This window comes from Hyperolius riggenbachi, chromosome 1, assembly GCF_040937935.1.
Source record: "Hyperolius riggenbachi isolate aHypRig1 chromosome 1, aHypRig1.pri, whole genome shotgun sequence".
Lineage (NCBI taxonomy): Eukaryota > Metazoa > Chordata > Amphibia > Anura > Hyperoliidae > Hyperolius > Hyperolius riggenbachi.
In genome coordinates this window covers 464,759,000-464,771,548 of record NC_090646.1, presented here as the reverse complement: position 1 = coordinate 464,771,548, position 12,549 = coordinate 464,759,000, and the positions used below count along the sequence as shown (strand labels likewise).

Sequence of the window (12,549 nt, the reverse complement as noted above, 5' to 3'; positions counted from 1 at the left end):
CGTCACCTGTGGCACCCTCCAAGCCACAATGACGTAAATATACTGACTTGTTTGCAGCCCTGCTGTGCACGATCGGGTGCGCTTCAGAGCACACCCCCCTGCACTGTCAGCTGCATTACTAATTGGCAAAAGAGAACATGTTCCCTTATAGCCAATTAGTCCACCCCCCCCCCCCCCCCCCCTCCCATGAACGATCGCAGCAGTAGTCAACTGCAGCGATCCTTCATCTGTCTTCCTCCGTGCATAAATAGTTTTAAAAAAACCCTCCAGCAAGCAGCCTCACTCACCTTACCTCGTTCCTGTGACTATCCTGAAGCCCGAGCCTCCGATCCCCGCTCTGCAGTCAGCCCTGCTATGCAGAATATCCGGGTCCCGGCTTGATGACATCATCAAGCAAGGACCAGATATTCAGCATAGCGGGGCTGACTGCAGAGCGGGGATCAGAGGCTTGGGCTTCAGGATAGTCGCAGGAACGAGGTAAGGTGAGTAATGCTGCTTGCTGGAGGATTTTTTTTAACTATGCACGGAGGGGGGCTGCCTGATGGGGGAGGGGGGCATCTAGCTATCGGTCCTGGGGGAGGGGAGGGAGTGTCTAATAGTAAGGCACATCTGGTTACCCTGGGGGGGGGGGGGGGGGGGGGACACAATACTAGTGGCATGGTTTTTATGACAGTAGCACTTTTTATTTTTAAGCTGGAACCGATAAAAACTGAGAAATCATGCATTTTTAATTTTTTCCTCTTTTTTCCCATTAAAATGAATAGAAAACAACTATTTTCTTAGTACAAAATACCCCCCAATGAAAGCCTAGTTTGTCTTGAAAAAAAAACGGTATATAGATCATTTAAGTGTCATGAGTAGGGATAAAGTTATTGCTGATTAACTAGGGTCATGGCTAAAATATCAAATGGCTCTGGTCCATAAGGGGGAAACAAGGTCTGGATGCGAAGTGGTTAAAACTTTAAAAAAAACTTATTCTACTGTTATGATTTGGAATTATGACATACTTAAGGAGCACTGGCCCTTTAGTAGTCAGTGCCAAACAGTTGCATGCTGGGGGTTCTTATTATCTATAATACATTCCTCCTCTTTCCTTTATTTCCCTTCCTAGCTGCTTATCTGAAACCTGATCCTCTGCTCGCTTACAAGTAAGGCAGAGGAGACTTAGCGATTGGAGAACAAAAAAAAAAAAAAAAAAAAAAAAGTTAAGGGAAGAATGATATCAGTATTTAGCATCAGCTGTGGGCAAAGACATGGCCCCTACCAGGAAAAATTCATTGAAATCAAAACGCGGACAGTGCAATACACGTGTTATGTAAGTAGAGTGTGTGCGTGCGTGTTTTCCTTTGGCATAGTATGGCTAGTCCTACTGCTTTAAAGCGGACCTGATGACCGTAAAAAAATAAATAAAAAAATTTACTTACATGGGGCTTGAACCTGGGGTTTCTGCCAGCCCCCTGCAGCCAACCTGTGCCAGTGATGCTACCAGACGTTCCTCCAGTCCCCCATCGCGGCTCACTTTCAGTTCTGGCAGTCGCTGTACACTGGGCCTCAGGGGCTCAAAAGTAATTGGACAATTCACTAAAAGGCCATTTCATTGACCTACTACTGGATTTCCTGAGCTGCACACCATTTGATGACGGTCACACTATGTCTGGTCCTTATTTTGAGTGGACCTTTAGGATTTCATTATCAGTTCTACAGTGATTAACATTGCCAAGCAATCTTTATCAATACAATCTGATTGGTACCTGGCTGACCAGATGGAAAGGACACCTAGGGTATTTGGCATATGGAATTATATTTTTGTCTACTTTATTTGCCTAGTACTGCCACCATCTTGGATATTACAATGCTTTGCCTCTGAAGAAGCAACTACCGTTACAGCCATGAAACGTGCGTTAGGCCATTGACAATATTGTTACGTGGCATAACGATTTTATTACACGTACATGTCACGTGGTGGCCGAGCAGCGTGCACGTGCCGGTGGCTGGATAGTGTACTGGCTAAGCGCTCTGCCTCTGAAAGAGGCAACCTGGATTTTAATCTCAACTCTTCCGGTTCAGTAAGCCAGCACCTATTCAGTAAGAAGACTTTGGGCTAGACTCCCCAACACTCCTACTGCTTACGGAGCGTGGCTGCAGGTCAAGCACTTTGAGTCTGCCAGGAGAAAAGGGCAATATAAATGTTATTTGTCTTGTCACAATGGAGTTGGCCGTCGCTCAGCCAAGTTAATTTGCAAGGCAGATCACTTGTGTCAGGCGACTGTACACACACCTGATTATCGGCTGAGGCGCTCGGGAGGAGAAAAAAAGGTTCCACTGAATTTCATGAAAACAGTTAAAACAGCCTGTAACTTTAAAGCCAATGTAAAGTGACATAAAAAGATACTTCGCTATGGAGAGGGAGGCCTCTGAGTCCTACAGAACCAAGACCTTTAATGCAGTAAATGGCACTGGAAGTTCAGTGATGCGGGGTCTTCGGGACGGCTTAGCTGACAAGGCTGTTCAGATAACTTTTTTTTTCTACAAGGACACTGCAGGATTTTGCTTTTTAGTATGGAGTTCCACTTTAAAGAAATCCCAACCACCACCCAAATGAGTGTCCCATGCTATGATATTACTGAAATTCTACTGAATAAATGGAGCCCCAGCAAAACCATTGTTAACTCTCACCAAGACTTGAGTGGATCAATGGGATGCCCCAATCGGAGATTCAATGCGTTTCTGCCAGGAATCTACCTTCTAGCCACAGCAGTAAACAGAAAGGGAGCTACGTGATGAGGATTTTCATTGGTGAGATCAATAGTCCAGTAAAAAGCCCTGGCAAGGGGTGGGGCTTACACAATCTTTCTGTGAGATGTGAGCTTGGCAAAGGCATCTTTCAATTTCCCACAGGAGATTCCTGTTGGTTCACTGATCTGTTCAATGAGAATCCCTGTTTGAATAATGGACCAATTGTGATGCCTCAACAGGATGCTTTTGCTGGGACTCTTCATTCAGAATGGCAATGGTGTAGTCACTGGAACCAAGAAGATCCAGGGAATTTAATGTGGAAGATCGTTTTGTTGCCAAGAACTGAGACAGCTTCATTGGCATAATTATTAAAGGGAAGGTCCAAGCAAAATAAAAAAATGAGTTTCACTTACCTGGGGCTTCTACCAGCCCCATTCAGCCATCCTGTGCCCTCGTAGTCACTCACTACTGCTCCAGTCCTCCGCTGGCAGCTTGGCGACCTCGGCGGGCCGCATTGCGTACATTTTTACGCATTCCCGCCAGTGCAGGAACATTAACGCATACATTTTTACGCATTACTGGTTTAATGCGTAAAAATTTATGCATTGAACCAGTAATGCGTAAAAATGTATGCGTTAATGTTCCTGTACTAGCTGGAATGCGTAAAAATGTACGCAATGCGTCCCGCCGACCTCCGAGGTCGGCAAGCTGCCAGCGGAGGACTGGAGCAGTAGTGAGTGACTACGAGGGCACAGGATGGCTGCATGGGGCTGGTAGAAGCCCCAGGTAAGTGAAACTCCTTTTTTTATTTTGCTTGAACCTTCCCTTTAAGTAAGGCGTTTACAAAGCTCATTATTCCATCGTATAAATGTACTTTACCAAGGTCTATACTTACGCTCCGTATGCTTGTCTTGGCACCATAGAAGATTTCATCTGTGCAGTATCCCCTGGTCGTCTTCTTGCTGGAGGATTACTAATTTCCACTTTAATAGAGTGATCCTTGATCTTGAAACCATCCAGTTTGACCAGAGCTTGAGCAGCCTGGGCCTCATTTTCATACGCAACATAGGCAAGTCCCTTATGAATGAAAAAAAATAAATAAAAAAATGAAATGTTCAACATTAAGATCTTTGGAGCCTTGGCAAAGGCTTGCATCATTACCATGTCACAGGTCAGAACATGCTCAAGTCAGTTTAAACACTGTACAAAATAAAAAATAGGATGTAAAGATGCTCTGTGTCCCCTGAACACCAGGAAATTCCCAGAACTAATGGGGAGTAAAAGGGTTTTGATAGTACAATGAGATAGAAATAATTCCGAGATTGAAATCCTGCCCCATTTTTAATTCAATAGGTATATTTTCAAGTTGCATATATTTGCATAAACATTTGTATATTTCAGCATTAGCTCAAAATAATTTGCATCCCATTTGCTGGTAGATGCCACAGGTAAGTAAAACTCGTGTTTTTGTTTTTTTTAGAGTGAAGGCTCCCTTTAAAATTACTTAAAGCACACCTAAAGTGAGAGGGATATGGAGGCCGCCATTATTAATTTCCTTTTAAACAATGCAAACGGTCATGATGTCCGGCTGATCCTCTGGCTCTAATACTTTTAGAAATAAATCTTGAACAAGCACGCAGACCAGATTTTTTTTAATTTTTTTCTACTTCAGTTTCACTGGATTTGCCACGTCCTTGTTTCAGGTGTGCGATTCAGACATTACTAATGCATAAAAGATCAGTAGTACGCCAGGCAATTAGTATTGTTTAAAGGGCAAGAAATATGGCAATCTCCTTAGCCTACTTACTTCAGGTGTCCTTTAAAGCGAGGCTGGTCAAAAATGTAATGTATTTGAATTATACTGGCAAGTCAAGATGCTAAGTCGGCTGAAAAATAGAAATACCAGTGACTAGGAATGGCTAGACTCCAAAGACAGACACTGATCATAGCTTCCCAACAAGACTAATCTCCTGATCCATAGAAGCATAGATCTACACTGTAGAGGGTCCCCAACCACCGGGCCGCGGCCCACTGCCGGTCCGTTGGCAGTTTCCAGCTGGGCCGCGTCGGGTCTGTCATCCCCCCCCCCCCCCCCGCGGCCGCCGCTCGTGTTACCTTATGAGCTGGCGGCCGCTTGTTCTATTAGATTCCCGTAGGGCGCCACTCTCCTCTTCGCAGAATCTCCTATTACAGCAGTCAGCAGCGCGTCTTGCGGCTGCTGTAAGGAGGGAAGTGAGCGGGGCAGCGGTTCCCATGGTAACGGCGATGCATATCGCCGCTACAGGAAGCCGCTAACCATACTAGGGCGCTATACTAGCTATACTGGGGCACTACCTACCAATACTGGGCACTATACTGGGGCAACACCTACCCATACTGGGCACTATACTAGCTATACTGGGCCACTACCTACCCATACTGGGCACCAGAACTGTGGAGTCTGAGTCGTGGACTCGGAGAAATTTTGGGTGCCTGGAGTCGGAGTCGGGAAAAAATGCACCGACTCCTAATGAATTTAAACTCTAATTAAATAGAAAATATAATAAAATGTTCTATTTCTCAGATAATAGTCATTATAAATAATTTATACATACAGTAATAGCTGTGCTTAGTCCACAAAAATGAAATAAACCAATCAAAATTAGTTACTTGTGCTGCTTTAATAAAGCAGTCCCCGTATTTTTGAAGTCAGATATACACATCTGATTGTGACTTTATATATGATGTGTACACAAGAATCTCTTATATATACTAAATAACGTCTATGCTGTAAGAATAAAGCCTGATGTGTAGCCGTGTCACTAATAGAGATGGTCAATGAGATGGATATAATTCTGCATTGATGCTGATTTATGCAAATGTACATAAATCAACTGCGGCAGTACAGTTGATTTGATTGCTCATGAAATCAAATAATTTGATATGTTGTTAAAATTTGGTTTGGTGACTACGAATTAAAGGGTACCTGAGAAGGATGAAAAGAAAAGTTTTATACATACCTGTGGCGTCTTCCAGCCCCCTTCAGGCTAATCAATCCCTCGCTGTCCACCTCCACCACCTGGATCTTCTGCTATGAGTCCTGGTAATTCAGCCAGTCAGCGCAGTCCGGCTCCCGGCGGCGGTGTGTGCATGCGCACTACTCCAGACTGGCTCAAGTACCTGTACTCATAGCAGAAGGTCCAGGTGGCGGATGAGGACAGCGAGGGACTGATTAGCCTGAAGGGGGCTGAAGGAAGCCCTAGGTATGTATAAAACTTTAATTTCATCTGTCTCAGGTTTACTTTGTTACACAGTAGTACTATACTCTACATATGCACTCCCCACAGAGCTGCAGGGAATCCACTGAGAATGTTGTGCACATTGAACACAGAGGTGTTGTCTATCACCCATAAACCTGGTTCAGATTGTTCATGAAGAATGTGTAATAGAGGAAGAATCTCCTTATTCCCCTGTAGAGTACATGCACATCACTCTTACATGTACCCACAGTTACATTGCCTAGGGCCTGATAGATGTTCTTTGTTCCGGGTCTGTACCCTTTACAAGTACTCTTACCAAGGACTAGTTTTAGTCTATGACTAAAGGGAATAAATTTGGCAGTCTCCATATCCTTCTCACTTCAGTTGTCTTTTAAAATTCCTAAGCGTTGGCAGTTAAGAGACAAATTTCATGTTACATACTTTCAATCAACAAGATTGTAATATGCAAATTAGAGGAGTCAGAGTCGGTGGAATCCTAAACTGGGAAGTCGGAGTCAGTGGATTTTTGTACCGACTTCACAGCCCTGCTGGGCACTATACTAGCTATACTGGGGCACTATTTACCCATACTCGGCACTATACTAGCTATACTGGGCACTATACTAGCTATACTGGGGCACTACCTACCCATACTGGGCACTATAATAGCTATACTGGGGCACTACCTACCCATACTGGGACTATACTAGCTATACTGGGGCACTATGCTAGCCATACTGGGGTAACGAAACTCCCTATACTGGGTCAACTATGCTAGCCATGCCGCCGCACCCCAGCGCCCCCCCCCACTAGGTCCACTAGGTTGTGCACCCAATACAACCCCCGACACCCCCCCCCCCCCCGGTTCCCTGGAGAAAAATTGGGTCAGAAAGTGGTCCCCGGGCCAGAAAAGGTTGGGGACCCCTGATCTACAGCACTAGACAGGACCCATGATGCAGGCAGTGCCGAGAGGCCAACACATAATGGCAGGAAAAGCATACATTGAACAGAACAGCCAAGTAGCTGGCATGGTGTACAGAAACATCCTTCTCAGCATAGGAGCTGTGGAAAGAATTTAAGATTTATAATTAATCACATGATATATCTTTTATATTCTCACGTGGCTATAAGAGCCACATTCATGTAATCAGAACAGTGTGTTAGAGTGACACTTTAAGAATATGATCATAGTATTGTTTTAGGAATCACACAATGTAACCAAAATTAATGTGTATGAAGAATACAGTTACTGTTTTCAAGCCTCTCTATTCCAAAACGACCTCCCTCCCCCCTCCGGTCTGTAGTACCAGGCACAGAGAGAAATAATTCTTTGGGAAGGGCAGTTTGAACCAGATTTCAATGGGCGGATTTGTCTTTGCTGATCACTGGCTAGAGGTCATAACGAAACTCCACCACTGTTCCATTTCCAGTGAAACGAAAGTCAGCCTGAAAGTGAAAGCTAAAATACAGGAAGTCTCTTGAAGGACACAGGGAAAACCCGCCCAAAGAAGAAGTCCAGTCTCCTTTGGACATTGCTCATTGGACTCATGGGATGACAGACTGTTTGGAGGGAGGGATATACTAGCATGTTAACTGGGGTATAACGACCAACAGAGGAAGGAAGTCTGCACCTTTTTGTAACTGGCCAGGCTGCAGCTAGCCTGTTTTTGCTTTAATAAATGCTGGTATATAAAAATGTCCTCAGCTGAGTAAATAAAGATTTCATTTTCATTGGCATGAATTGGAGAAGCCTCATTGAGTAAGTTATTTCCTTTAACAGAGCTAAACCCTGCCAAGTTCAGTTTCCACAGAGGGTTGTGGACAATGATAGGGCTAAGACAGTGATCTGCAAACTTGGCTCTCCAGCTGTTAAAGAACTACAAGTCCCACAATGCATTGCAGGAGCTTGACAGCCACAGCCATGATTCATAGAGGCAAATGCATTGTGGGGCTTGTAGTTCCTTAACCCCTGAAGAGCCAGGTTTGTAGATCACTGGGCTAAGATCCCATGGGACTTCTATATCTAGAGGGGCAGATGGATGCTGGTCAATCAGCAGACATCTTGATAGCACATAATGGGCAGATGACAGTAGCTGGAGAAGTACCCATGCCTGTAAGTGCGACTATTTATTTTTATTTATTGTATTTATAAAGCGCCAACATATTACGCAGCGCTTTAACTAGAGAGAGAATGTGGAAAGTGAAGGCCGAAGTGGTCCCAATGGTGGAAGAGGATTCCTAAGCTGGAAGAGTGGCTCCAACAAATCCTAGGAACAAAAATGCAGTACAAAACAACTAAGATACTGTGCAAAATTCTCAGATTTGCAGGTCTCTAATAGAGGACACAAAGTGGAGAAATACACATACCACCCACAGGTGTGAGAAGGATGGAAGTGTATGAAACGGGAGCAACAGATACCCAAAGATTTCAGCTGGACGCTGTAAGCAACTGCTCCACGTTTACATGTTTTGCGAAAGTTTTGCTCCAATTCTCAGTGCTCTGGTTTTGAGAGGCCTATTACTAAAGGTGGGATCACATGATATTGTTACCTTTGAAAGGTCTGTTCAGACTACTGAATTGCATGACTTTACATAAACCTATTTTCTGAGAACAAAAGGAGTCCGCGATAAAAGTGAATTCTGCTCTCTGGAAATAACTATTAGAGTAGACTTTCACATTTTCACTTGTGCTGTAAAATATGACCTACAGTATTAAGCAAATATTCACCTTGGGCTTCCCCGTTCGATTGGTCACCAGGCGGATCTCTTTGATTGTTCCGTGCGCTTTGAAGAGTTCTTCTACTTCTTCCTGGGTGCAGGAATATGGTAAGCCAGAAACAAACAACTTGTGTTTCTCCAGAGTGCTACTATATTTAAACACCTGAAAAATAAAATATACTGTAGTGAGCCAGCACAGGAGTAATTTTTCAGATTTGACCCATACCTTTATTACTTGCACTCATTGCATGGACTGAAGAATAGAAGCACTCTGAAACCAGGCCAGACTAGCTTTATATGGGGTTGCTCAGCCAATTAAGGCAGTGTGCAGTAGGACCTGAGAGCTAGCTTAACATGAAATTAAAAAAAAAAAAAAAAAAGGATGCTCAACCACTAAGGCACAAAATTTGCAATGAAACTACGTACGGTAACTGGGAAAGTAAAACATAGGACATTTTAATTTTTGCATTAAAGCGGAATATAACCCTGCATTTCAAACTTTGCTCTAAAACATTATTTACAGCATATTATATGCAACCAGCATTTTTTTTTTACTAGACCAGCATTGGAAGGGTTAAACACAGAGGTTTAAAGTTCTGTGGATATGCAGAAGTTCATTTAGATACATTTAACTAAATAGAATATAACAAGTGATAAATGTTACACACTCTTTGGCTGTCCTCCAGCTCCTTCTCAATCAGAGAGAGTGAGTCACATGCCACATTTAGATACATTTATGTAAACAAAATGTATCTATGTCAGCTTCCGATGCGTCTGCAGTTCTGTCCAGGAACTTGAAAGCTCTGTGTAACCCTTCCAATGCTGGTCCAGTAAAAAAAAAAAAATGCTGGTTGCATATAATATACTGTAAATAATATTTTAGAGCAAAGTTGAAATGCAGGGTTATATTCCGCTTTAAGAGTGAAAAGGACAAGCCCTCTGAAACCAAGCAGCACCTTTCTTATGTAAAGCTGCAGGAAAGGGGTTATCAGCCAATTTAGAATCACATATTGTGCAATTACTTCTACAGCACCAATAAGCTGGAGCTGAAAACTGAATGTAACAGAGACATCACTTCCACAATCTGCTGTTTCATGTCATGACAATTTTAAAACTGAACTTTTAGATGCAAAGCAAAAAGGTAACCTTTGGACATGCTACTTATGACATGGTCACCAAAAATGAGGTACTAATTTGGCGTTTGTCTGCTTGAGGGGACCCATGGCTGTTTACTGCTCCAGGCAATATGGTCATAACCACTAATTTGTAAGAAATGGTATGCACAGCAGGAAACACTATCCACACCACCAACCAAATTAGGTTTTTTTTGCAAGATGGCAGCCAAAGCAAGTTGCGTGCCTGAAGCCCAGCGGCCAAAGGCTGCAGGCGAGAGTCCTGGAGTGCAATATTAGCGTTTTCCCTTGGGTCCCCTATTACTTACAAATTAATGGACATAACCGATTTGTGGCGAGGAGGAACCAGCCCCTGATCTTTGAGGTTTCCCTCAACTAAACTAACCCTGCTAATTTTACGGAATTGCATGCAGATTTAATGTGAAAGTATGCAGCTGTGAATTGGGCCAATCAAAAAAAATGTAGCAATACCAATTTAAATTTGTATTAACTTTGCATTTTATTTTATTTTTTTCACAAATATTGTTAAACAGACCTAGAACTAAGGTTGAGATACAAACCTTGAAATCTGGATTCTTGTTCTTGTCCACACAAGGGGAAACAAACATAGGCCTCCCACTTATCTGTTGGCGATCCAGGTTTAGTGCATCGAGTGCACTTTTCTCATTTGTAAACTGAACGTAGCAATATCCACGGAAGGTACCTTTGTTGCTATAGATCACCCTGACCTCAGAGATGTCTCCACAGCCAGAGAATATTTTTCTAAGCTGCTGTTCAGGATCAGACATATTGAAGGACAGGTTGCTGACAAACACTGTTATATTGTCCTTTTTATCATCATGTAGGATTCTGGGTTGCTCCACTGCGGTGGGGGCTTTTTGTCTGGATGAAGATTGGTCCATGCTTCGGCCAAATAGCCCAGTTTCAGTCTCCATCCCTCCCTTTTCATTATCTTTATGTTTCTCTTCTCCTTTGTGCCTCTTACTGGGCAACTCTGCTAAAAAATACAAACAAAATGTATCTGCAAATGAGCAACTACAATGCAATAGCTTAACCACTTCCCCACCACAGGTTATTTCCCCTTTAAAACCAGAACAGTTTTCACAAATCACCTTCTTCCCATTCATTCGCCAATAACTTTATGGCACTTATGACATGACTAAGAGTCCCCGCCGCACACGTTACAAGTCATCACACCAGTGTGAGAGTCCTGCACATGCGCGGTTCAGAGTTAGAGAACCGCGCATGCACAGGACGTCATGATGCTCAGCGGCCAGCATGATGACGCATAATGTGCGCAGGGGGGACTCATAGTGGCGACTTCAGGCGGAAGTCCCCAATTAACAGAGCCGGCAGTGGGACCGGGAGAGGAGCCAGGAGGACGCCGGAGGACCTCGCGGCCTACGGTGGGCTGGAGGAGGCCCCAGGTAAGTACCAATTCTGTTTTTCTTTTTTTTATACCTGCTCAGTATCCCTTTAAAGGGGAACTTCAGCCTAAACAAACATACTGTCATTAAGTTACATTAGTTATGTTAATTAGAATAGATAGGTAATATAATCTCTTACCCACCCAGTTTTAAAAGAACAGGCAAATGTTTGTGATTCATGGGGGCAGCCATATTTTTGGTTGAAAGGAGGTGACAGGGAGCAGGAGACACAGTTCCAACTGTCCTGTGTCCTGATTACCCCTCCCAGCTGAATGTGCTAGGCTTCAGATGTCAAATTCAAAATGTAAAAAAAAAAAAAAAAAAAAATTGCACCAAAACAGCAGAACGAGAACAACAACATCAGAAATCCCATCATGCTTTGCACAGCATTAGGGGAAAAATGCCCAGGCAGTTTCTTTCTGTGCAGCTAAAAATGAGGCTTGTATAAGAGAAAAAAAGTTCTGATGCTGTGAAACAGTTAAAGAAACACCAGGCCTTTCCAGTGCTGCTGAGTCAATTTTTAGTCTGGAGGTTCACTTTAACTGAAAGCCTTTTCACAACGCACTGCTGCATGCATTTTTTTTTAATCCGTCACATGAAAATGCATAGCAACTGAAAGAGCAAAATAACGGATCAGTTAAAACGTATCAGTTTTTATCTGCTGTCAGTGTACATCTAGCCTAAATCTTTCCATTTGGAGCGATTCTCTCTTTTTTCCATTATCTCCGTCAATGGCTGTGAGGGGTTGCTCAATGTACTTTTCCCTTCACCCCATTTCTGGATAACGCTAAATCGTTTGGAGCTGCCTTATATTCTGCATTTTTGCAAACCCTGGGTAAATAATCCAATAATGTAAACTGTATGCAGACAACTCACCTGTCTCTTCACCCCATTCTTCCTCTTCCTCCTCTTCTTCCTCTGCTTTGCGTTTGTCTCCAGGTTTTATCTTTTTTGCCTTCTTGGAAGATTTTTTCTCTGCTCGTGCCTTTTTCCTCTGCTCAGCCTTCTCTTCCTCTTGTCTAGCTTGCTTTGCCTCCTTTTCAGCAGCCTGCATTGTGATAAAGAAATCCTATACGGTCATTACTAAACTCTTATGATACAATGGTAACTGATAAAAAACAATGAAATTCTTGCACGTGACCTTTGCACGCTGCTCAGTGACTCGGGACAACCTATTTTCAGTTTTCTGAACAGCTACATCCCAGTCCTCCAATGATCCTAATACAGAGAAAATGGTAAGAATGATAATTCTTATACATATGAAGTAAAACCTCTTTATTGCTCTAGCTTCTCACA

At 43.2% G+C, this 12,549-nt stretch overlaps 1 protein-coding gene across 2 annotated transcripts in view; it reads right to left on the bottom strand.

Annotated features, from left to right (window-relative positions):
• SART3 (spliceosome associated factor 3, U4/U6 recycling protein) overlaps positions 1 to 12,549 on the bottom strand; it is a 56,492-nt gene that overhangs the window by 4,262 nt on the left and 39,681 nt on the right. Inside the window, exons 14-18 of one of the 2 annotated variants that reach the window (XM_068239624.1) lie at positions 12,395 to 12,471; positions 12,130 to 12,301; positions 10,387 to 10,823; positions 8,704 to 8,856; positions 3,632 to 3,813 (exon numbers count right to left, since the gene is read on the bottom strand). In XM_068239624.1, the coding sequence (XP_068095725.1) occupies positions 3,632 to 3,813; positions 8,704 to 8,856; positions 10,387 to 10,823; positions 12,130 to 12,301; positions 12,395 to 12,471 (1,021 nt within the window). The remainder of the gene's footprint in view (positions 1 to 3,631; positions 3,814 to 8,703; positions 8,857 to 10,386; positions 10,824 to 12,129; positions 12,302 to 12,394; positions 12,472 to 12,549) is intronic. The other variant, XM_068239630.1, reaches the window with a different exon arrangement.